Here is a 23464-nt window from a genome sequence, read left to right as displayed (position 1 = left end):
AGGGGCTTTGCTCTTAATTGGTTCAATGAAGCCTTTGTAACATTTTAGTAATACTGTATGTGCTCATGGAGGCATTGGTGAAACATAGCTTTACAGACATTTAAGTAATATGTGCTCATTAAAGTATTGCTAGGCGGCCAAACACTTTTTGCACAGTACAGTGCATGATAAATACCAGTAATTACCAGCACTTACTCAACAAAAGGTACTGTGTTTTCTATTCATCTCTTCCCAGACTCAAAGTTTTCAGACTTCCCGCCTTCCGCTCATGCATGCGCTTGTGTTTGCGCTGCAAGCCGCAGGCTCAACTTAGTGGACTCGCCTGAATCATTGCTCAAGTTTCTGGCCAAGCTCCTGCTCATCGATCTGGTGAGGCTCATGTACATGTGCTAACTCAACGAAATCCATCCATCCATTCTTTTTATTGGAGTGTTCATCTCAAGCAGGCCAATAACTATCTCACATGTAATATTGATCACCGATCAATGCTGTCTGCCTGCGACCCGCTGTTGAACCTTTGCTCTGTTGCATTCGACTCGGGCCAGGACTCTCTCCTCCTCTGCTACAGCCAGCTACAGAAGGCACTGGATCTCGCCCTGCCTTCCCCTTTCAAAGCCGCTGCTTGCAGATCGGAGGTCAGCCACGCCCCCGCCAACGTTGACCGTGTTTTATTGACGCCCAGTGAATGCCAGCTGGAAACTCCTCCCTGCCACCACAGGCAAGTGTCAGCCACATGCGAGAACAAGATGGAGCAGGCCTAAATGTCACACAGCATATTTGATTAATAGCATGGCGAGCACTCAAGTGGGTTGCGGATGTGAGTTCTATCCTGTTGCTGCCTGTTTTGAGGTGTTTTGGTACGTTTCCGATCAACATTGATTGTTTACATACACTACCTAAGATGCACTATCACCCCGACAATACCTAACCCTAACTTTTTGGAAGTAGTGTATAGTGTAGTGTAGTGCTGGGGGTGTCCAAATTTTTCCACCAAGTGAAAAATGGAAGGACACAAAGGAGATATGCTATGAAGTTATCGATACTTTATATAGGCTATTGTTAATATCGTTGTAAATTTTCATTTTGTAATATTCCCATATTTTGACTTTATTCCCATAGTATTCTGTTTTTCCCCCGACTTAATTTTCCAAAAATTCCAACTTTATTTTGTTTTCTCATATTCCGACTTTTAAAAAATATTTTTTTTCTTTAATATTTCAGCTGTATGTTGCTAAAATGACATTATTTATTACGAGTTTATTCCTGCAAAATTGCGACCTTTTCTTCACGCGAGAATACGACTTTATTGTCGTAAAATTACAGCTGTTTTTTACATTTCTGCTGCTGTTTTTTTAATTCATTTTTCAACTTTATTTTTGTACATTTTGTTATCGTAATCATGACTTTATTCCCTTAACAACTTTTTCCGCAACCTAATTTTCCAAACATTACAATTTTGTTTTGAATAATATTCAAACTTTTAAAAAATAATGTCTTTTTCCCCCAATAGTTCATCTTCATGCTACTAAAATTACGTAATTTCTCCTCTGACGTTAATCTTGTAAAATCTAGACTTTTTTTCTCTTAATATTTTGACTTTTTCTTGTAAAATTACAGCTGTCTCCCCCCCCCATTTGTTTTTTTTCCCCCCCAACTATTTCAACTTTCTTCTTATAAACTTTCTTCTCTGAATTTGGACTTTATTCCCATATTTTGACTTTGTCATAACACCTTTTTCCACAACCTAATTTTACAAAAATTACAACTTTTTGTAATATTCAACTTTTTTTTTCACTAATATTTCAACTTTATGCTACTGAAAATTACATTAATCATGTAAAATTCTGACTGTTGGATTTCAATTTTTTCTTTTAATATTTTTGACTTTATTGTTGTAAATAAAATTACCGATTCCCATTTTTGCTTTTTTTTTTTTCTTGTTAAGTTTGTAGAATGTGGACACCCCTGATGTATGCCATTTGTATGTGGACTAAAAACATCAGTAGTAGCTTTTTTCTAAATAAAATGTTCTCTCTACTGCATCAAATTGTATTGCACGAAAACAATTACATAACAGTGTTGCATGTAAATGATTGACAACGTGAGGCAGCAATTACAGTAAGTACTTGCTTTTGTTTTTATTGATTTCCTCATCCCAGTCACAAGAATGTGGCCGATCACATCTTTGGCACGTGTGTGTGTGTGTGTGTGTGTGTGTGTGTGTGTGTGTGTGTGTGTGTGTGTGTTTTTGGGGGGGACTCTGCCACATTTGGTGAAAAAAGGCGATGAAATATCAAAATGCTTGTGAAATTCCAACCACAAAAAAAATGCTTCCATGAACACTACTCCCTTCCATTCCTGAAATGACAGAAGAACTAGCTGAAATTTTGAGATTTTCTGCGCTCTTTACATTCGACGTCAGCTTTGCATTCCTGATAAGCTTCAGATTGTCAAGGAAAGACACAAAACAAAACCAAAGTCCATTCCAGTTTCAGGAGAGAGATGCACTTCTTGGTTCTGTGCAGCTTTTCTTCCAAAGGGTAATTTCACCCGTTCTCGGGCACCTTTTGGTGATGCTTTTCTTCACTACTCTGTGCTCATGTCAAGAATTCCAGTGTTAAGTATGAGACACAAAATTGTATAACAAGCAGTTCAACAGCATCAGGTATTATGAACACCTCGCAGGCACTTTAGTTATTTTAGATGTGATGAACTTGTAATCCACTCAGGTGTGAAGGTGTTTTCAAATAAAACTGAACCCTGAGCCGTAACCTAAAAGACACCTGAGCGCCATCTTTGATATTTCCTTCAACTGTTCCACAATTAGCAAATAAAGCTCGCCATATACAGTCGGTCAAAACTAGCGAGTATTAAGGCCACTCTGGGGGGGTTGAACAACTTCAGGTTTCGAGAATAAAGTCGTAAATTTACGAGAATAAAGTGGTACATTTGAGAAAAAAGTCGTACATTTACGAGAAAAAAAACTCACAATATTACCTTTGCCCAAGGCCAAAGGTCACGTAGGTCCCCGCTTTTAGGCAACGCCTGTTACGACCGAGTATTAAAAGAAGCTGAGATTTCAAGAATAAGGTCGTACATTTATGAGAAAAAACTGGTAACTTTATGTTACAGGCAATGTCTGAGACAGCTATGAAAAGGGGGGACGACTTATGTGACCTTTGGCCTTGGGTAAGCAAAAGGGGGTGGGGTAAGGAAGGCTGAAGTGAGAAGGGCTAGCTAGACATGCTAATTTGGTTGTGCTCAACTGCTGTTTTGCTGCCACGTTATAAATAAAAGCTTGCCTGAAGCAAGAGGAAAGTTTCCTTCCTTCCTGAAGAGCTATGCTCTATTTTCCCTCTGACACGTATGACACGTATGACACCACGACACGTTATTCTCGTGAATTTACGACTTTATTTCTCGTAAATTTACAACTTTCTTGTAAATTTACGAGAAATAAAGTCTTTAGGAATTTATTCTCGTAATATCACGACTTCTTTTATGTCATAAATTTACGACTTTCTCATAAATTGACAATTTTATTCTCGTAAATTCATGACGAAATCTGAGTTGTTTTTTTCCCCCAATGTGGCTCTAATACTCCATTGTACAAAACAGATCCTGCATTGAGTCTGGAACAAAAAAAAGCAAACAGTAATCTCTCAAAAAGGCCGTGCACGTGCTCGCTATCGCAGGTCCAGCAGGTTCTTCTTGTTAGGAGTCAGTGTGTCATGAGAACTATTCAAGTCCACATCATTTCAAAGGAAAACACGAATTATAAATAACAGTCCCTGTCACCAGCTTTTGTGGATTCTTAAATAACGTCAAGGTGAGAGCGCTCTTTGTCACTGTGAAATGTTACGTCGTTGCGTCGTAAAATGCAGTGAAAGCTGCAGCAGGTAAGCAGAGAGCGCAGCAGTCCTCAAGTGATAAAAGCGCAATGAAGCCATAAATACCTGGCTTCAAAAGAACTGGCTCAGGTTAGATAAAAAGGCATCAACGACTAACGCGACAGTTTACATTCAAGGTGTTTTGGTTTTGGCGGGACTTTTTGGCTCCCTTACAGTGGAACCCGTGACTCATGTCGGCATAAGCGGTCGTCAACACACCCAAACAGTTTGCCACTGCTTGGACATTTAGTCTTGACTTTTCTTCCGTTTACATGTGATATTTTATAGTCTTATCTGACAGAGGTGCTGCTGTAATTTCATTGTGTGTCTTCACTACAATGATGACCAATGGTCCCCAACCTTTTTGAATCTACGGGGAGGGAGAGTGCGGGGGGGGGTCGTTGTACATTTAAACTGAGACAGACGCAGCATCGAATTATAAGCACAAAGAACTTATACAGAGCCACCAACCATCAGTACGAGCCTGGAATGGCTTTTTCAGAGAGAAGATGATAACATCGCTGTTTGATGTGTAAGCTACCAGGCTAGCATGATTTAAACTTGAGGTTGTGGACCGGAAAAATATGCACATTAGCACTCAATAACTTTATCAACCCTTACCTTTATGCATTCCCACATAGTATCAGTATTTGTGAGCAAATATGAGATGAAAGAAAAAGGGGAAACAGTATAGTAGTCTATCTGTGCAGCGTGGGTGAAAGTTAGATGGTGCGTTCAAGGACCATAGAACAAATTGGGACGGCTCGCTGCTCGCAACAAACAACATATATGCAAAAACTGCAGGATTTCTAACCATATTATTTTTGGAATAAAGTCACATATTTCCAAAACTGATAGGTGGTTATTTAAAAATGTATTTTTCCCCCAAAAAAAATTCCCGGTGAAAGAAAGTGAGAACCTGTAAACTGTAAATTGCTGTGGTAGAATCCAAGTTCATACTGCCGTGCTTTTATTTTGACGCTTACTTTGCACTGAACGGGAAGTCACCGTGTGCTCGTTTTGATGCCGTGTAACGAGACGATAGTTATGTCGCTGGCGATAATGACGGCGCACGTCGACGTAAACGGTCCCATTTCTCAAAGAAATTACGCCTTTGGGTTTCACATTTTATGTCGACAAAAGCTGGAACTTTGTCAGTCGTAAGAACACGGTGGACCGGAACTTGATGAACTGGTCGATATAAACGGGTTCCACTGTATACCTTTCAAATTATCCCTTTGCTGTTCCCTTTTTTGGTATCGTGCAATTCCTGATGTTGGCTACAGCGCGCTGGTAATTTGTCACAATGCACTTTGGTCGTGAGTCAGTTGAGCGGTGCTCAGCTTGCTGCAGGGCTGTTAATAATCAAGGCCTGCTTGTAAGCCTCGGTCACATTGTCACAGTCTGCAATAGAGAAGGCGCTGTCAGCCACACCGGACTCATAGCAGCTCCAGGGTCTCTGTATCCCATCTCCCAGAACACGGTCTTCCTGGATGTCCAGGAGGTTGTCGGCGGACACGCATCCTCTCATGATGGGCCTGCTGCCGGCTTTCGCCGCATGCGCTGGAGGTCCGACACGGTCTGGCAGATCCAGCTGGTCAAAGGACTCAGAGGACAGAATGCTGTCCTTGCTGATGGCCCCACTTGGTCTCATCCTGGCGCTCCTGTGCGGTAAAGAAACCGCCAGCTGATCCAGGGAGCCAAACTCCTGCAGCCCGCCTGAGGAGAACTTTCCGTTTCGCTTGAGGATGCCTTTCCGGTGCGTTGGGGCTGAGGGGCACGCTTTACAGCCAGAGTCACTGCTGTCAGGAGAGGAGGAGTAGTAGCCTGACTCCTGCTCTGTGGGCTTCTTGAGGATACCTTTGCGAGGTTGTGTTGCGGCAGAGGCGGCACTGGCTGGGGGGGACAAACCCAACATACTCTGATCCTCCAGTGAAGCTACACTAGGAGACTCGCTCATAACTTTCTGTTTCACACTGTTTCTTCGTTTTAAAATCCCCTTGGAAGGCCGAGTGTCTGCGCATGCTTCGTGCATGGGCTGGGAGACGTTGTTCTCCTTCCGTGATCTACGCAGGGAGCGTTGGCGCACCACATCGCCCCCGCTGCCTTGCGGGCGGAGCAGGCAGCGCATCTTGGAGCCGTTCTCCAGCAAAGGCCGCGACGTACGCCGCAGCCAACTGGCGACGCTGGCCAGCCCGGCCGGGTGTGGCGCTGACGTGGTGGCCGTGGACGTCGTCTCCTCGACCGGGCTGACTTTCGTCTCAGCCAGGAGGGACTGCTGGTAGCCCCAGTTAAGCCACCAGTGTCCTGCAATATCTTCTATTGTCGCTCTGCGGTCGGGGTTTACCATCAGCATCCAGCGAATGAGGCCACATGCATCTGGTTGTGCGCAAGAGAGGTTAAAAACAAACGTATGTTCAGCACATCTAAATTCAATGAAATAATTCAACACTCACCAGAGGGTTTGTTTGGTTTGCGGTAGTTTCCAGTGCTGATCTGCTGGACCAGTGCCTTGTGGTTGTTTCCATCAAAGGGCATGGTGCCATGGACCATCGTGTACAACAGCACCCCGAGGGACCACGTGTCCACCTCTGGACCACGATACGGGCGGCCATTTACAATCTCCGGGGATGCGTACAACGGGCTACCGCAGAACGTCTGCAGGTACTCGTCTCCGTGGTAAAGGTTGGACAGGCCAAAGTCAGCAATCTGGAACAAAAGGGGTAAGATTTCATTGTTTCCATGCATGACAGCCAGAATAACACTACCGTCAAACCTCGGTTTTCGTACGCCCCAGTTTTTGTATGATTCAGTTTTCTTTGAAGTTTTTCCTAAAATTTTGTCTCGTTTTTTTGTTCTATATTGCACATAACAAACTAGTCCATTTGCCCTGTACTGTATTGTTCCGCGAAACCGAGTGCCCACACAAAGCACCCTATGTGTTGCCCATTCACTGTCGGTGCATTTCTTGTGTCTGACCGCTAAATAACCCGCCATGGGGCCAAAAACAGTCCTGAGTGCCAGCAATTTTATAAAGAAGGTGAGAAACACTATTCAGTTCAATCTCGCCAGGACGTACGGGACATCAGCATTAACAATAAACCATTCACTTGTCATTTATAATTATTTTCTGCTTGTAAAACTATAATTATTCTCTATAAAATGTATTTTTGTTCATATTTGTGGGTGGCTGGGACTGATTAATTGGATTTACATTATTTCTTATGGGGAAAAATTGCCTTGATTTTCGGATGTTTCGGTTTTCGTCTGACTTTTGGAACGAATTCATGAAGAAACCCGAGGTTGTACAAGGAAAAAAAAGTATTGAGACCTGTTGTGGGGATAAGTCGATTATTAGAACGATTAAAAAAAAAAAAAATTGACATGTGCATGCGTGTTTGTTTTTCTGTCTCCTCTCTCTTTATCGCACAGCCTGGATGACAGGAGGCTTCACTCTACACGTTGGTGAAGTTAGTTTCATGTTGGACGTTGGATATTCGTCTCAGTCACTGTTACTTTGGCTTTGGCAGTTGGCTATTCGGCTCCATAGCAACAGTGGTAGTCCCCCACACACACACACACACACACACTGTGGCCAGACAGCTCTCTATGGTTTTTATGGCTTTAGTGCTTGTTAATGTAACCCAGCATTTTAGGTTGGCCGCTGACTTCGTGCAAGTTGTGTGTGAAATAGGGACGACAGCCACAGCTTCAAGGGGCACTCAATAGATAGCTCACTTAACACGTTTTCAACACACACCACAATTCACATTTCCGACCTTCAAAATAAGAGTGGCACACATCCTGTCTAACAATGGTTATAAAATAAGAGTGTCATAAAAATAGCTTACATTAATAAAGTTGTTACAATTGCATCTGCAATTTTGTTTAAAAGATCTTGATATTCCAATTACAATGTTAAATACTCTTGAGAAATTAAAGTTTGCTGCTTTTGATATGATGTACTCGCATGATTATGCCATATTTTAAAAAAGCGTCGATAATATCGATTATCGACAATAATTTGTAGGACCATTATCGTCCAGCAAATTTGTTATCGCGACAGCCCTGTACAGTACTGTAATTTTCATCCAAATCTATAAAATAAATAATATGTACAGTCATGTGAAAAAACGGGGACACCACACGGTATTTGTTTGTGTAACTCTTCTACTCTTGAACCACTGCACATAAATGGGTAAAAATTTATCAAAGCATGCACCCCTACCGTGTTGCCTGTGCTATTATTTTTCTTAGAAATGCACCACATGGTGGCGCTGTTATCAAACACCTTGAGTTGGATTGGCTTTATTTCTCACACAGCTTTGCAAAACAACCCACTGTATTTTTAGGGTGTTTAGCCCAATCACAGCGAAATTTGGTACACACCTTTAAGCCTAGGACGTGCGATTTTTTTGGCTGTGCGATTTTTGGCGTTCCCCAAATTGCTTCGTTTTTTTTTGTTTTGTTCAAACATAGAGGAGTAAGATCTCGACGCGCATGGAGGACGTATGTGTGCAAGTTTTGCAATCTGAAGAAAACAGAAGCACACAGTTTGTTTGACACGACAAAGAACCTCTGTGGCCATTCTACGGCTCAAAAATCAGCACGTGACAGTTTCTTTTTTGCACGAAGCCCGGCCGTAGAAGCCCGTACGACCATTTGTGAGATGGGCTTTTGGGGACTAACAAGCACTTGTGTGTACAATTTGAGCAAGATTGTTTGAAAAACATGGCTGCCGTCAAGCAAAGCATCCTTTGCAAGGGCACGGGCAGGACTAACTGTCTATAAGTCATTGACCATTTGTCTCATGGTTATGTAACTTTGAGGGTATCTCTATTACATGTATGCTAGCATGTCTTCCAAAGTGGAAGACATGCGCCAAAAGCTGTATACCTTGACATTGCCGTTGCCATCCAGTAGAATATTCTCCAGTTTGAGATCCCGGTGTACTATTCCATTCTAGGAGAAGAAGAGAGCAATATAACAGTCCGTATCAGTTATTTTCATGCCAACCTTTTATCTCTGAAATTCCACGCATGCCAGCCCCGCATCATTTTTATGGCAGGTTTTGTACATTCCATAAAAGTTTTGTTTTCTCCAGGTTAGAACACATTCCTATCTTTCCCCCCCTCCCCCTTTGGTGTGTGTCAGCTATGCTTCATTGTCCTTGGCTCTGCAGGGGGGCATGCCTTCCACTAATGTTTGCTTTGCCTTAAAAAAAAACATGTAGGTCATCCGCTCCTTAAAAAGGAGACAACACTTGTAGCCAGGGGACACTACGTCAATTTATCACACCAAATTTATTTATAAAGCTCTTGCAGCACCAACAACAGCCACATTTGAAAAGAAATTGATAAGTAAAATATCTCTTCCAAGGATCTATTGCCTTCAGTTTTTCAGGACTCAAAGTTGTGCCACATGTTTGACATGGACTTTGATAGGGTAATTTACTGTGTAACTATTATCTAGCCTACATTTAAAGCAGCTCCACTGAGCCGCTTAACTGTGCGATGGTGTGCGTGTTTGCTTGTTCTGTTCCATCACGCCCTCATTAGCGACTGTGTGTGTGTATGTTGGGACGGCTGGCCTTCAACCCTGACACTGCCGCTCTCTTTTGCGCTCTTCAGTGTTCATTTCCCTCCGCATTGTTCTTACAGCATCGCCCCGTTCCAGTCAGCCAGCTGACAGTTAATAATGGCCATTATGTAACAGCGGGGGGGTGTTCTGGCGCCCCACGAGCTGAGCAACTGGTCCGAGGGGAGCGCTGTGTCATTAGTGCGCAGCTATGAGGAAGCGCTTGGACGGGATGTTGGGTCATGCAAGGTTAGCTGTGGCTGTTTCACTGTTGTGGGTGAGATTGAAAAATCAGGCCTTACCAGATGACAGTAGTGGACGGCGGACACAATCTGTCTGAAGAAGTGCCTCGATTCCCGCTCAGAGATGGTTCTCCTGTCGCAGATGTAGTCGTACAGGTCCCCTCGGCTCGCGTACTCCATCACGATCACGATTTTGTCCTTGTTCTCGAACACTGAAAGAAATAAAAGGATAGTATTCATGGTTTGTCATTTATCACATTCAGTGTGCGGCTGCGGAATCAAATGAGATCCAATACAAAACATGTATAAAGTTTAGGGGTGCACCATAATTATTGGGCTGATATGAGGAATTATGATGTCGCTAAAAATAGCTCCAATGACCAATAATTTTAAAAAACGCTCCCATGAGGTGATATTACCCATACTGTGCATGTGAGCAAATCAAGCGCTTCTTTTTTCTCCTGCCTGTGACGTTGACAGCCTGTCGTAACGTCCCCTGAGCTCACTTGTAAACAAACATTCACATTTCGCGTGCTAGTTGTACCAAATCCTCCGCAATGATGGGGAAAAAACACCAAGAAGCACACAAAAAACCTAATCGCTACGATACCTGGGGCTTGTTGTGCCGTGGCATTTGAAAAGTGGGCCACGCCAGGTGGCTCCTCCCGCTCTATACTTCGGTTCTCCTGACCTCCTTAGCGGCACACCGGCTACTCTGAGCATGTGTCCAAAATAGTACACTTTGCTGGGCCACAGCAGGTGGCTCTGTCCCCTCTATACTCTGGTTCTCCTGATAGTAGTGATGTGGTAGTAGTGATGCCATGATATTTGATTAGGACAAATCAACAGGTACACTTGGTCAAATCCTAATTTGTTCCAGTCCTTCTTACCTCCAGGTGTGCACAAACTACAGGTAAATCTAAATTAAAAAAGCACATCTAAAAAAAATCGGTTACCTGTATCACATCGATCTTGAGGAGCAGAAAGTTATCACTATCGGTTTGAAAAAAAGAATGTGCATCTGTGATAAATTTCATATAGAGATGCTCGATATTGGCGTTCTCACAGACATCTGATATACCAATATCAAACTAATGCCAAGTAATGAACACATTACGCTTCTTTTACTGTGGTGCCACTGGATGCATTACACAAATACACACTGTTTGTGCAAAATAAGACAAATACTGCAAGATGCAATGTAAAAAAAATCATGCCCAAATGTCAACATGTTCTTCAGCTAATAAGACACTTTTTTTGCCTTCTAAAATAGCCAAGTCCCAAACATCTAGCTTCTACTATGAATATAGAAAATATATATATTTACAAATGAGTAATTATGTACGTTGTACGTGTATATCAGGGGGGCATGCACTTTTTCAGCATGCTTAGTTACAAGTTACAAGGCTACATGATCTCTTACTATTAAACATATAACATATCTATTATTGCTTTATTTTGTTTTCTTGTTTTTTTTATGTCAAATTTTATTTATTTTTTCTTTATTTGTTTTTAGAATCTGCCGAGGGCCGATGAAAAAAACACCACGGGCCACACTTTGGACACTCCTGCATTAGCAGTATTAAAGGAAGACACACCTTGTTTACTTAACTATCACAATGCTAATATGAACCCATCTCATTTTTAGGCCATTATTGGCATCCCCAATTTAATATTTAGTGTTTCCCCCACAATTATATATTAGAGATTATATTTCTGTATTGTTCTTTTTATGAAACAAAGTAAATAGCCTTATCTTATTTACCTTATTTCCATGACAGCATGTCATTTCTGTCTACATGGTTGCGCGTTTACAATGTCTCATCTATCGCGTGCAAGTGGGGCAGTGAGCCATGGGATCCAGCAGTTGAGGTGTGTGTGGATGGAAGCGTACGAACTAAAATGCGTATTACTGCCACCTGCAGTACTGGAGGGGAATAGTACTGCCTTTGCATGTCAGGATGTTTTGAAAGCATCTCATTAGATCGTGTTGATGTGCGGCATGTGCGTGTGTGATGGTGTGTAGTATGGCAGATTAGGATACAACACAAGGATCGTGACCATCATGCACTGATGCGGAAAATGTTTGCGACAAAGTCATAAAAGGGGTGCGGGGCACTGCAAGACACAAGGCCATCTATAACATTCCCACCCCACACACACACACACACACACACTCCCTCGCTGCTGTTGTGATGCAACGTGGAGTCAGCACTTATGTAACCGAGCTTCGGTTTCCACAAAAGAATTGCGTGACCTCGCTCAGAATCCAAACAATCGGAGACCGACTGAGTGAGCTCTGTTTACAGCGATCACGTTTCACTCTGCATTTGTCCGTGTGTACGCGCGTGCGAGGCACAACAATCTTCAACACAAACATCATCCCCCGTGTCGCTGCCATACCTTCATAGATGGTGATGATGTGCGGGTGACACAGCGATGACATGATCTCAATTTCTCTGCGAATGTGAACCAGGTCTTGGTCATCCTTGATCTTCTCCTTTCTGATGGACTTTATAGCAACCTTCCAAAAAAAAAAAAAAAAAAAAGAACAAACAAGCCATATCAATATTAGGGCTGTCAAATTATTTAAATTTTTGATCAGATTAATCACTGTTTTCAAATTAATTAATCATGATTAATCACCATCTGTCTGAATATGCCCAAAATTATTCCCAAAGCAGCTGAAAATTTAAACCAAGCTAAAAAATAACACACATCTCTGAAAATGTATTTACCCAACACGAGTTTCTTTAATAGAAGCAGAATATTTTTGAGTCACAATCGAACCATGTTATTATGAGCCATGAGGGGATGCGTTCAAACAAAGACACCCTGTCATTTCAGTTTGAAATGGTCTGTGTGAAGTTGGTGATTCATGCAAACATCCAGTGATGGCAAACAGGGAAGTCATCTGTCAGCCTTGTTCACCGTAGTTTTCCCAAAAGCACCGCGTTCGGTACTACGAGCAAAATTTTCCAACTGACTTTATATCACCAGCCAAATTATAAGCAAGCAGACAAAAAGAAAAAAAACAACAACACACCAGCAGTGGCCGACGCAACACAAGCTTTATACAGCTTTGTCTTGTTAAATGCACAGCGTACGTAACGAAACAAGTTTACCGTAACTTCAGATACGACCTGAGCTGAGGAAAACCTAAAAAAAACAAACCTTTAGCCTTCTAAAGATATAAAAACAGATTTAAAAAAAAAAGAGGCAGCTAAGAATGCACGTAATGGGACGCACCTAATGCGCCTATAAAGCCTTCTGAATAAAAACACCAAAAACATTCAGCGAGTGTGTGGTGAAGCTAGTCGCTAGCCGGATAGTAGCTAGCCGATGTGGTGTGTTAATAACAATGTTAATAGCAATAACAATGCTGCTGTAGCTTAGTTAATATGCAGGTCACATTGTGCAAATGGAGCGTTGTTGGCACTTTTTGGAGTTTTTTTTCAGAAGGCAAAACAGGTATTCTATGCTCCAACTCTAAATTCATTGATCAACAAATGAGCTGTGATAAACGAGGCATTACTGTAATGCCTTGTCATCTCAAACACAGCAAAGGTGTGCTGGGTCAAGCATTGTCCGACCTAAAGACTCCTAAAAGAAGCACTAAATCAGGAGAGTGCTTCCAGGCGTTAAAAGAAAGGGCTTGTGCATCAATGTGTTGGGAGCTGGGATGCCAGGCATTCCTCACTGCGTCATCTGCTCAGCCTCAAGGTTAAGGAGCGTCATGAGGCACCAGATGGCGTTGGGGTGTCCTTCTCAATTGAGGAGCCTCCAGGCGTGCAGACAGCAGACAAGCCAACAAAGTGGAGACTTGTCATATCAGTTTCATCCTGGCGAGCTGCCGTGAATCACCAGTCTGGTCTGGACGCGCCGTGCGTCAGACCTGCCTTTCCTGGCTTCTGCAAACTCAGGTTTCCTGCGTTTGTTTGCATAGCTGTCAGATGGCCTGCCGGACTCATGATGACTTCACACCCATGTGAGGTTATCAGTGTGTGTGTGTGTGTGTGTGTGCGCGCGCACCTTTGTCACCGTTAGTTTGCTCTACGCACTCGGCACCCACAGGCTAAAAATCTTTAGGCTCCAACGCAAACACACCCAGACTGCAAGTTTGCACACCACCCACAAGGTAGAAAAACAACCAATGCTTCCAGTCCTCCGCCTTGTAAGGAGCTTTTGTTTTTCTTAGCCGTTGCTTGTTTGTTCGCAGGTTTGCACAAAAGCGGGATGGACTACATTCTTGATTGACTTGGGAGAAATTTGCAGATATTTTAAAAACATTCATACCAAATGTCCGTTTTTTTTGTTTTTCCACGTGGATATTTTTATTTAAAAACCAACCTTTCTTACAATTAAAAACTCTTAACAAACAAGAGTCTTCAGCGTGTAAACTAGCTGAGAATGACTCAACAGCGCCTCTGCTGGTTGTGGCCAAGTAGTGCACTACATTTTGCAATTCCAGGTACCATATTGTCGTATTTTTCTACACAGTATTTTCCCCATAACAGTGTATTGGCTGATAAGTTACGTTGTAAAAGTGTCCTACCGGGAACACGCCTGTAGCTTTAATGCTAATGAGCTGCGTTTGTCTGCGACATTGTGTGTGTGTGTCTTCAAGAAGCGCTGTTGTGCACTTTATAGGCTTTTTTCATATACACTTTAACTCTGCACTTGTCCAACGTAATAGATGCCATGCAACAACATAGAGCTATAGCGCTAACATTACACTCGCATGCATGCTATGTTAGTGTATTCAATAAAGAAAAAACAAAATCATTGAATTTGCAGCTCTCTGAGCTTTTTTTTTTTTAAAGATGTGTAGTGAAGCCTGATTTTATACAAAGCTGCCTCTGTGGTGATGTGGTGGGCGCACACACAAGGCTCATTTAGCTAGGGGCGGGTCAGAGGCCATATCATATCCTTGAGAAAGATTCTTTTCCCTCATGACCTTCAACAGCGAGTACCTGAGTGCCTCTTCTCTCAAAAGTGGTGCAAACACGTAAGGTAGATGATAGATGTTTCTCACGTTTGGTGCTCATAAACAGACTCTAGACCAGGGGTCACCAACGAGGTGCCCGCAAGCCTGCTTTTCATTCATGTTTTCAGTTAATAATGAAAGAACAGTAGAAAGAAATGCATGCTGAAATACAAAATGTGAGTTGTGGACACCAGCATTTTGTTAATGTTCTGGTAAAACAAGCATATTCGCTTTGTTTGGGTTTAAAATAAGCTCTGAAAATAAATGTTACAAAAATAAGTAGCTCTTGGCCATTTTCATTTTGTAAAAGTAACTCTCACAAGGAAAAACGTTGGTGACCCCCGCTCTAGACACACATTACTGTTGGAACATCATTCGAGAAGTCACGTTTACGTACGAGGGGACCCTTTGACGGAAAATACTAAACCGATGATCACAAAAATGCCACGAATGGGTTACATTTTCCTTCAAAGCCGCATTCTTGGATTCATATTCTACAAAATGGGGGGGTCCTTACTATTTAATAATGAACATTTGGGGCTTTGTCAGTGCAACTAACGATTATTTTCTTGGTTGATTAATCTGAAGATTAATTTTACCCCCGTTAATGGAGTAATCGGTTAGGCCCCAGACGGACCAAAAGTGGTTTGGTCTGCAACAGTTCAGAAAGGAGGCAAACATCTCAATCATGTGTGAGAATATCTTGTTTTGCCTAAAACAAACACGATAGGTCTGCTTTCATCAATGACTAAGGACTTTTTTTTTATGTCACACTTGAGAGGCTGTAATCTGAGGATACTTCATTTAAAAAAAAATCAAAAACGATAAATAAAAATACCAAAACAGGTGTCATTTGTTGCAGCTCTAACCACACTGTTATCTGCCTGTAGAGAATTTTTGTCAGTTCCTTACCTACTATAAAAATCAATTATTACTAGGGGTGTCAATTATTACTACAAGATCTCGCAAGATTAAAATATGACAAGATTTCTCGTTCAGAAAAAAACTGTTTTGCGATGATAAATAGTCACACGATAAATGAAAATGAAATGGATGATTTTGCCGGCCTCCATATATCACCATGTGCACGCATGTCCGTTTTCCTCGTCTCTCGCCACCAAACAGGCAGGAAGAGGGTTCACACTTTGCGTTGGTTCAGCACCCACACGCTGCATAGAACAACGGCGAACAGAGTGAGGCCTCTTGTCAGTCATACTGTCGCTTTGTGAGGAGCAATGCAATGTAGTAGACGTTAGGCGGGAAAAAGATGCTTGCAAAGCCAAATGCCACAGTAGGACTGTTAATAATGTTAATAATGTTCATGGTGAGACCATGGACGAGCTCGTACGCCAAATTTATTCGAAAGTGGTCGCGATGTAAAAGGCAACAAAACGAACTTGCCCACCTTCAACATAACCACCCGACCCAGTTTTCCCATCTGGGGAAAAGAAGTACACATTGTGATGCAGAGCCTTCATCCCAACACATCCCGTCAACACTCACTGAGACATTTGGTCGACACAGTAAATACAAACGCAACAGCGCATAAAGGTGTGCGTTCACAGAAAGTCATGGCAAAAGAAATGCTTCTCTTTAATACAGTTGAAAAGCCAGGATTTCAAGAAATGCTGCAAACATTAGACAGACGTGAGAAAAATCTGTGTCACAAACGCCAATTCCACAGTGAAAGTGATGACATATTAAAGGAAATATAACATGATTATGATATATTTATTATGATGCATTATCATAACAATAGTGGTTTAATTGGTCTCAAAAAATGCTGACAATAAGATCATTTAGCGTCAATCTGTGAGACTAACATTTAAAAACGCACCTGCAATGTTTTGTGACTCGGTTAAATAAAAACGTTTGTTTGTCCAGTCATATTTTGTCATTGTACTTTTCTTAAAATTAATGTTAAAAACACGTCCCGTTCTTGTGGGCCCAATGTTGTGCATCGCCTCGTCTCGTGAGTTAGGTGTGTGTGTGTGTGTGTGTGTGTGTGTGTGTGTGTGTGTGTGTGTGTGTGACACCCCTAATTACTACCGACTGTAAACAATATGGCACATGCGAAACTGCACTTTCATTTTTATTGTTCTCTCCACTGCGCAGTGTTTTATTCTGCCGCTTGACGCCAAATCTCCCGACTCTTTAAAAAGGATCTTCCTGCCAAAACTCCATTGCACTTGTCATGGGGTGGTTACCTGCAATTCGGTGCGATTAGGATTGTTTGTGCCTGGCAGGTTGCCCTGCGCGGCGTCATTCTCGTTCTACTGGTTGCACTCAAATTGTGCGCCGGTCCTAAACAATGAGTGCGGTTCAAATCAAAATTGTCAGCGTGCACGCGAGATGAAGTCATGGCGTTGTCTTGTGACCCTCCCTGCGTCAGATTACGTCTCTGTGATTCACACAGTTGGGCAGGTAGATACAAAACAAAGCAGTGGAATGTTGTATTTATTTACAAGTGGGCTAAAGGCTACTTAGCTTATCGGTATCATGACAGTGGGCTCAAGAAGAACGTCTGCAGGGGTGATTTTTAGACACTAAGTCACATCCTGTGGCGCGTCAGGTTTGTGCAGTGTGTGTGTGTGTGTGTGTATACACGACTCAACATGTACCCAGACGTGACGAACGCAGGTGGAAAGGGAGGGGAGGGAAATTCCTCACTCTTCTCCCTGGCTTGCACTTTCACACTGAACAAAAGATGATAAACAAGATGTTGGCTTCTCAGCAGGGGGTGGACGGATCAATATAAATATAGATAGTATGCAGTATCAGTATTAGACTGATGCCAGCGTGATGATATTAATTTACTGTCATTTTATTCACAAACGCGGGGAATACTGTCGTCCCTCGCAATATCACTCCCTCACGTTTTTTCAAAAATAAATGATCGCTGTTTGGTGGTGGACTATGTTCTATTATTATCTACTCGATGTAGCCAGCCATGCATGCAGAGCGAAAAAACATTCTCCTCCCATTCAGTGTGGAAGTGGTAAGTTTGTGGCTTCTTACTTTGTCCTTTTCCCCCCCCACTCTGTTTGAAACCCTTTCTTAAGTTTGCAAGAAATAAATTTGAGGCTAAACCAAAAAGCCAAACAATCTGAATGAGAGACATGCTTCTTTGTGTTTGTTTATTTATATTGCACTGTTGACTGTTAACCAAAAATAGTATGTGCTGTATGTATTTAAATAATTAATAGAAATAATTAGAATAATACAAAACATTTTTTTGGGTGTTCCAAAAATCTTTCTCCTGTGTTTTATTCTGATTGTAATCATGACCGACTAATTCAAAATCGCTAAATCATTCAATGAGCTTGAAAATGTTCCAGCGAAATGTATCTGTGTACATGTACAGTATGTGGTCGACACCAACATTTGCAGTATCGCTCATCCCTCCTTCTCAGACACTGAGACCCTCCCACGAAATATTTAGGTCAAAAGAAAGAGGTGGAAAACCCTGAGCATTCCAGCTGTCGCTAGGAGAGATAATGAAACTCTGAAAAGAAAAGAGTCTTGAAATGATAAGACGCCTTCATAAAATCAACAAACTGTGACTCCATCTCCGTTTTTTATTCATTCCCCGAAGCTCCCAGTCAAGTGGTATTTACTTTTACACGGAAATAAAGAGCCCTTTCTCTTCTTTTAGCGGCCTTCATTCACCAACATGTCTTCCCTCCTTGATGACAAGCCACTGGGGGGGTTTAAAGGTGAGAAAGCTTTGTGTGCGCGGGCAGATTTACACGGAGCATTCAGTCCTCTTTTTCTGCACCTTTCACAGTAAACAGTATATTGTGTAAAAAAAAAAAAAAAGAAGCTGCCAAAATGCGAGCCACATTGATAACTAAGAGCGTAAAAAACAGGGGTGTCCAAAGTGCGGCCCATTTTCGGCCCCTAGCTTGTTTTTTTTGTTGGTTTTTTTTTTAAATGTTCACATTTTTGGTACGAGCCCTTGGCATACAGTGAAAATACATGTAATTTATTATGAATAAGGTTTATTAACTCATTAAATACCAAAGACGTATTCAATGAGTTAATATGATGAGTTAATATATTTAGACGTCTTTTTTTATGTTTTTTGCGCTAGAGGCAAAAAGAGGTTACGATGCAACTCGGCACCGCTGGAGAGCAATTTTAAGCCATAAAAACGTCTACTCAGTGGCAGAAGTGCTTGTGATAAGAGCTCGGCAGCGCTCATCATGGCGCTCATGCAACACAGAAGACAGGAAGGAGGAAGTTCGAGAGCATGGAGGAGTGCAGCGTGCAGAAAGTTCCCACTGTAGGGAAATGTTGTTAGTTGAGTAGTTGAGTTGTTAGTCAATAGTTGAGTTCCAAATGTGAAAATGATATATTTAAATGTTCTAATATGTGATATTTGTAAATAAATTGTTATGTTGGATGTAAAACAACCCCTTTTTTGTGTTTTTTAAGTTGGCATAGTTGTTTAGATATTTGAGCTGTCACAAAAGCAAAAAAATTGTGTCAAAGTGAAAGTTGGGCTTCAAAAAGCTGTTTTCTCCTTTTTTTTTTTTTTAGTTGGGAACTGATATTTTCCTGAAACTTACCTATGTTCTACTGCTGATTAGTAAGAATGAAAAAAGGTAGAAACTAACTTTTTCCCTGTTGAAAGACAAGAGTCTAATCTTTCTTTTGGTAGGTTCCATGTTTATATAGCCATAGGACAGTCAAAGATCAGTCAAAATCGAAAATGGAGGGGTACTGGAGGGGTTGTCTTTTGAAAAATGGCTGGGACTGAATGAGTTAGAGTTTTCTATGCCACACTTTTTGTAAGAGTCATGTGTTCCTATACTGCCTCATTTATCTTACAGCCAAACATTGCACATACAGTAACAATAATACAGTGCCCAAAAAGGCTTGCTGTGATTTTTTCCCCCCAAATCGAGTATGACTGCAGAACAACCCACCATGGAGCCAAAAGTGAGAAACACCACTGACTTCAAGAAAGAAATCGCATCCAAGTACCAAGGCACCTGTCCCCTTCCCTCCTCTCTATCCGCTCCTCGTCATTTCGCCAGCAAACGCCTTCGATAAAGGTAAAAGTAACGTTAACTCTTCATTTATTAATTTCATTTGTGATTATTTTTAATTGTTTGCTGCATGTAAAACTACAATTACGCTCTATAAAATGTGGGTTTTGTTCATATTTTTGGGTGTTTGGGACCGGTTCATTGGATTTGTTTTATTTATTGTGGGGAAAAAATGCTGCAGTTTTCATACCATTCAGTTTTCGTCTGCCCTTTTGGAAGAAATTCATAACGAAAAATGGCATGCCACTCTGTGACAGTGTAAACTGAACCCTGTGACTGACTGGTGACCAGTCCAAATAGGCAAACGAAAGTGACCACCAAGTATCTTTTTGTACCATTTTTGTTAGGAACCAAAGTGTGAATACACCACTAAATAAGTTCTGCTTCTTCCTACTGCTTTTCGGACATGCTGAACGGTGCAAATGAAATGTGCAGTACAACTTTGGAAAGCATTTGGGGAATAAACTAATCTCTAAAAGTCCACATGGCACCACCTGAGAGCACACAGCTGCTCCACAAACAGCCGTCACAGTGGATTGTTTAAAAGGAATGATTCACTAAAATAAATAAACAAACAAATAAATAAAAGAGTTGAGCCAATTTGGGTAGGAATTCTTACCAATCTGCCGGATCTCTCCTTAGCTTTCTTCACTTTGCCGTACGTCCCCTTCCCCAGCGTCTCCAGGAACTCGTAGCGGTGCTTCAGGTTGTGCTTGTGGTGGTGTCGCTTCACGGCTTGTTTCTTCACCTGGACCGGGAGGACCGGAGCTTCCGCTTCGGCTAAAACCCTCTCCACCGGCGGCCAGCAGTTTGACGAGAGTCGGCCAACGCTGGAGCCCTCCATCATCCTGGCCGAACCTCACCTAGCGCTTAAATGCAAGGACAGCAGGTATTGAGGTCCAAACGCATTCCTTCTTGAGCAACCCTTTAATGTCCTGACCCGAACCTTAGCAGGAACTTTCGGGAGAGAAGTGTAACGGCAGAGAGAAAACCTTGGAAGTTTAGTGGCGTGGATGACACCTCACAGGTACACAGTCCGGTGGGCGGGGCGTGCTTTAACAACGCGTCACAGAGCCGAGGGGCGGGGTTTGGTGCGCGGAGGAGCGCTTGAATCATACCACGTAGTGCTGGTAGTAAAGTAAATGTCACAGGGAGGCGGTACTACAAATTTTGGACCAATATTTCCGATACTTTTTATTTAACTTTAATGCTTTTTTAATGCTTTTGTGATATTTGCCTGGTATCTGGTATCCGAATGTGATACGACCCTGATATCAATATTTGGAACGATCCGCTCACCTCCATGCATGTGTCTGACATACAGTGACCCCAATTATTAAAAGGTTTGGTTTTCTTTGGTGGGATTTTTTGTCATTTGTAGATTTTGTAGAAATTGTATAGAATCATGAATAACCTTTATGGCGACAAATGTCTAGTAATTTGTTAGTAAAGTAAAAGCAGTAAAGTAATGCATTTGAAGATCTCTAGTACTCGACGATTGCCGCTTCACAACCGGTGTGCAAAGAGAGTCAATACAAACGCACTGATGCCAATGCAGGACAAACTTCAGTAGTGTCCTGGCAGCTACTACCCACAAGAGGGCAGCATGCAGTCGACATTGAGCAACAGTGCATCTGTAGGCCCAGGGCATGTACGCCGTCACCCTAAAAAGCCATACAGTCATCAAATACAGAATACCAATACATTAGCATAAGCTTTCAAATTAACTGACTTTTCAACATGCAGTATGTGTCCATTTTTCTTATGTTAAATTAGATGTACTTCAATTCAGGTGCAGCGTGGACAACAGGAAATCAACACAATCACCTCTTACCTCTTGCATTGTCTCAAAAAAGGGACAATACTACAGAAAGTAACTTTGGATATACTTATTTTCAGTGCATATGGCTGTTTCGTGGTAGACTATGATCTATTTTTAGTCAAAACATACGTAAATACAAGTGATATGTAGTATTGTGGTCACTAGGGGGCAGTAATGACACAAGACATTGAGATATTAGCTTAGATTACCTACAATACCCTACATTACCTTAGCACTGAATGAAATCAGCCATGGCATGTCCCACGTGATAGAGCCAAAAAAGTTCTCCGAGGAGTGTACAGGTGACTATAGTGGTGTTATTTCATGTCTACAGGGTTCTAATAATGTTAAAACCCGTATTTACAAAGTCCTAAACAGGGTTTCTCCCCTCTAACTATGAAAATATTCCATTTATTCACATTGAATCCTATAACCGCTGTAAACGAGGGGCGACGGTAAATCTCTACTACCAAACAAGCTGTACACTGACTACTCTAAAGTATATCCACCTTTCATTTCTATAACATTGTCCTGTGAGACGATTTACACAGTGCAGTAATAAAATGCATACTTAAACTATAAAATACAGTAGTGAAAATAAATACGTCAAAAATAAATAAAGAGATTCAAGTTTAAGGAATAACTACAGGAGTAAAGAACTAACCGAAATTTTGCATAATGTAGGAGTATCAATAAACCAGAAAGTTGGCCAGGCTACCAGACTTAAGATGTAACTTTTCACAGTACTTTTTTTGTGTGTTTGTTTGGATCAATTCTAGGTTTGGAGCGTTTAGACCAGGGGTGTACAACTTTCAGCACTATTAGAGCTACTTTGACAAAAAGAAAGGAGTGTTTTATTTATATGACTGGTAACATTTATGTTTATTTACCAAGCCGTTGTCTTTATGCTATTTACTGGTAATTTATTGTTAAATGAGGCTTAATTTGTAAAGTGAACGCATTAAAAAGTACTACGGGCGGAAGCAAATATTCTTTGACTCTTTGGTGAGTTACTATAAATCAGGTGGCAAGCTTCGGCGCACGAGCCACTGTAAAACCACATTTCCCATGATGCATTTCACCACAGTGGCCACGCCCTCTTTTTCCCATAACTTGAGTCTTAAGGGATTTTTGTGTTTTGCTGTGATTTGGCTGCGTGTTGTGGATCCCTGCAGGACTTGCTCCGTCGTCCCTTCACCGCTGCAAGACGTGTCCTCCTCCGAGAGACACAACTTTTAAGGCCGCTGCTTTTAGGAGGGAAGATGCACATTCGTCCGCCAATTTAGGAAGATATTTTCATAGGAGCGTCATCAGGAAGACTCCCACTTTTGTTTGTGTTTTTTTCCGTGTTTGTATTGATTGACCACTATTGATCATCACCAAGCTTTATGGCTGTCAGAGAGTTCAAGCTTACTTGACGTTTAAGGCGATGAGTGTTGTGCCAGGCCAAGACGAGGGCGGACGGGCGATGCCAACTGGCTAACAACGCAAAAAAACCTACCACTTTCTGGAATCATTTTGCACATTTCTGCACTTTTTTGTCGTTGATGCTTTCTGTAGAATATATCACCGAGCTCCGTTTGCAGCCATGTCAATGTAAGTGACGACAATGCAGCCCTAACATTGTAAAGCTAGCCGCAAGCTAGTTAGCAAGTCGCCCCCCACCCCACCAGTGTTACAAGAAAACAAGTTGGCCATGGAGGGAAATGTGCAACAAAAAACAACCCCGCTCACCCGGGAGCTGACACGGATCTTCGGCAGCTACAACAAGCACTCCATTCTGCTCAAAAAGAACCTGAAGGAGACCAACGTGTTCTTCCGGGAAATCCGGCAAAACTACAGCAACGCCTGTGCATCAGCCATGAGCTCGGAGTCAGCTTCCCTGGAGGCAG

At 42.0% G+C, this 23464-nt stretch overlaps 3 protein-coding genes across 7 annotated transcripts in view; 2 read left to right on the top strand and 1 right to left on the bottom strand.

Annotated features, from left to right (window-relative positions):
• The window catches only part of ccnd3 (cyclin D3), an 8246-nt gene extending 6242 nt beyond the window's left edge, over nucleotides 1–2004 (top strand). For 3 of the 4 annotated variants that reach the window (XM_054783487.1, XM_054783486.1, XM_054783485.1), the window contains exons 4-5: nucleotides 236–369; nucleotides 546–2004. In XM_054783487.1, coding sequence (XP_054639462.1) covers nucleotides 236–369; nucleotides 546–761 — 350 coding nt within the window. In that variant the 3' untranslated portion in view covers nucleotides 762–2004. The remainder of the gene's footprint in view (nucleotides 1–235; nucleotides 370–545) is intronic. The other variant, XM_054783488.1, reaches the window with a different exon arrangement.
• On the bottom strand, nucleotides 1643–23463 carry nuak2 (NUAK family, SNF1-like kinase, 2). Of its 2 annotated transcripts, XM_054783483.1 has the most exons (7): nucleotides 23307–23463; nucleotides 20370–20619; nucleotides 12113–12233; nucleotides 9770–9921; nucleotides 8787–8852; nucleotides 6347–6599; nucleotides 1643–6269 (listed from the first exon to the last, which is right to left on the bottom strand). In XM_054783483.1, exons 2-7 carry the CDS (start codon nucleotides 20595–20597, stop codon nucleotides 5230–5232), a joined length of 1860 nt encoding a protein of 619 aa, XP_054639458.1. In that variant the 5' UTR covers nucleotides 20598–20619; nucleotides 23307–23463; the 3' UTR covers nucleotides 1643–5229. The 2 variants fall into 2 exon arrangements, with proteins under 2 accessions (XP_054639458.1, XP_054639457.1); XM_054783482.1 differs by lacking the exon at nucleotides 23307–23463 and having other exon boundaries at nucleotides 1644–6269; nucleotides 20370–20769.
• dstyk (dual serine/threonine and tyrosine protein kinase) overlaps nucleotides 22672–23464 on the top strand; it is a 31144-nt gene continuing 30351 nt past the window's right edge. Inside the window, exon 1 of the mRNA XM_054783481.1 lies at nucleotides 22672–23464. Within this exon, the coding sequence (XP_054639456.1) occupies nucleotides 23269–23464 (196 nt within the window). The 5' untranslated portion in view covers nucleotides 22672–23268.

The sequence above is a fragment of the Dunckerocampus dactyliophorus genome, chromosome 8, assembly GCF_027744805.1.
Source record: "Dunckerocampus dactyliophorus isolate RoL2022-P2 chromosome 8, RoL_Ddac_1.1, whole genome shotgun sequence".
NCBI lineage: Eukaryota > Metazoa > Chordata > Actinopteri > Syngnathiformes > Syngnathidae > Dunckerocampus > Dunckerocampus dactyliophorus.
This window is presented reverse-complemented; position numbering and strand designations above follow the sequence as displayed.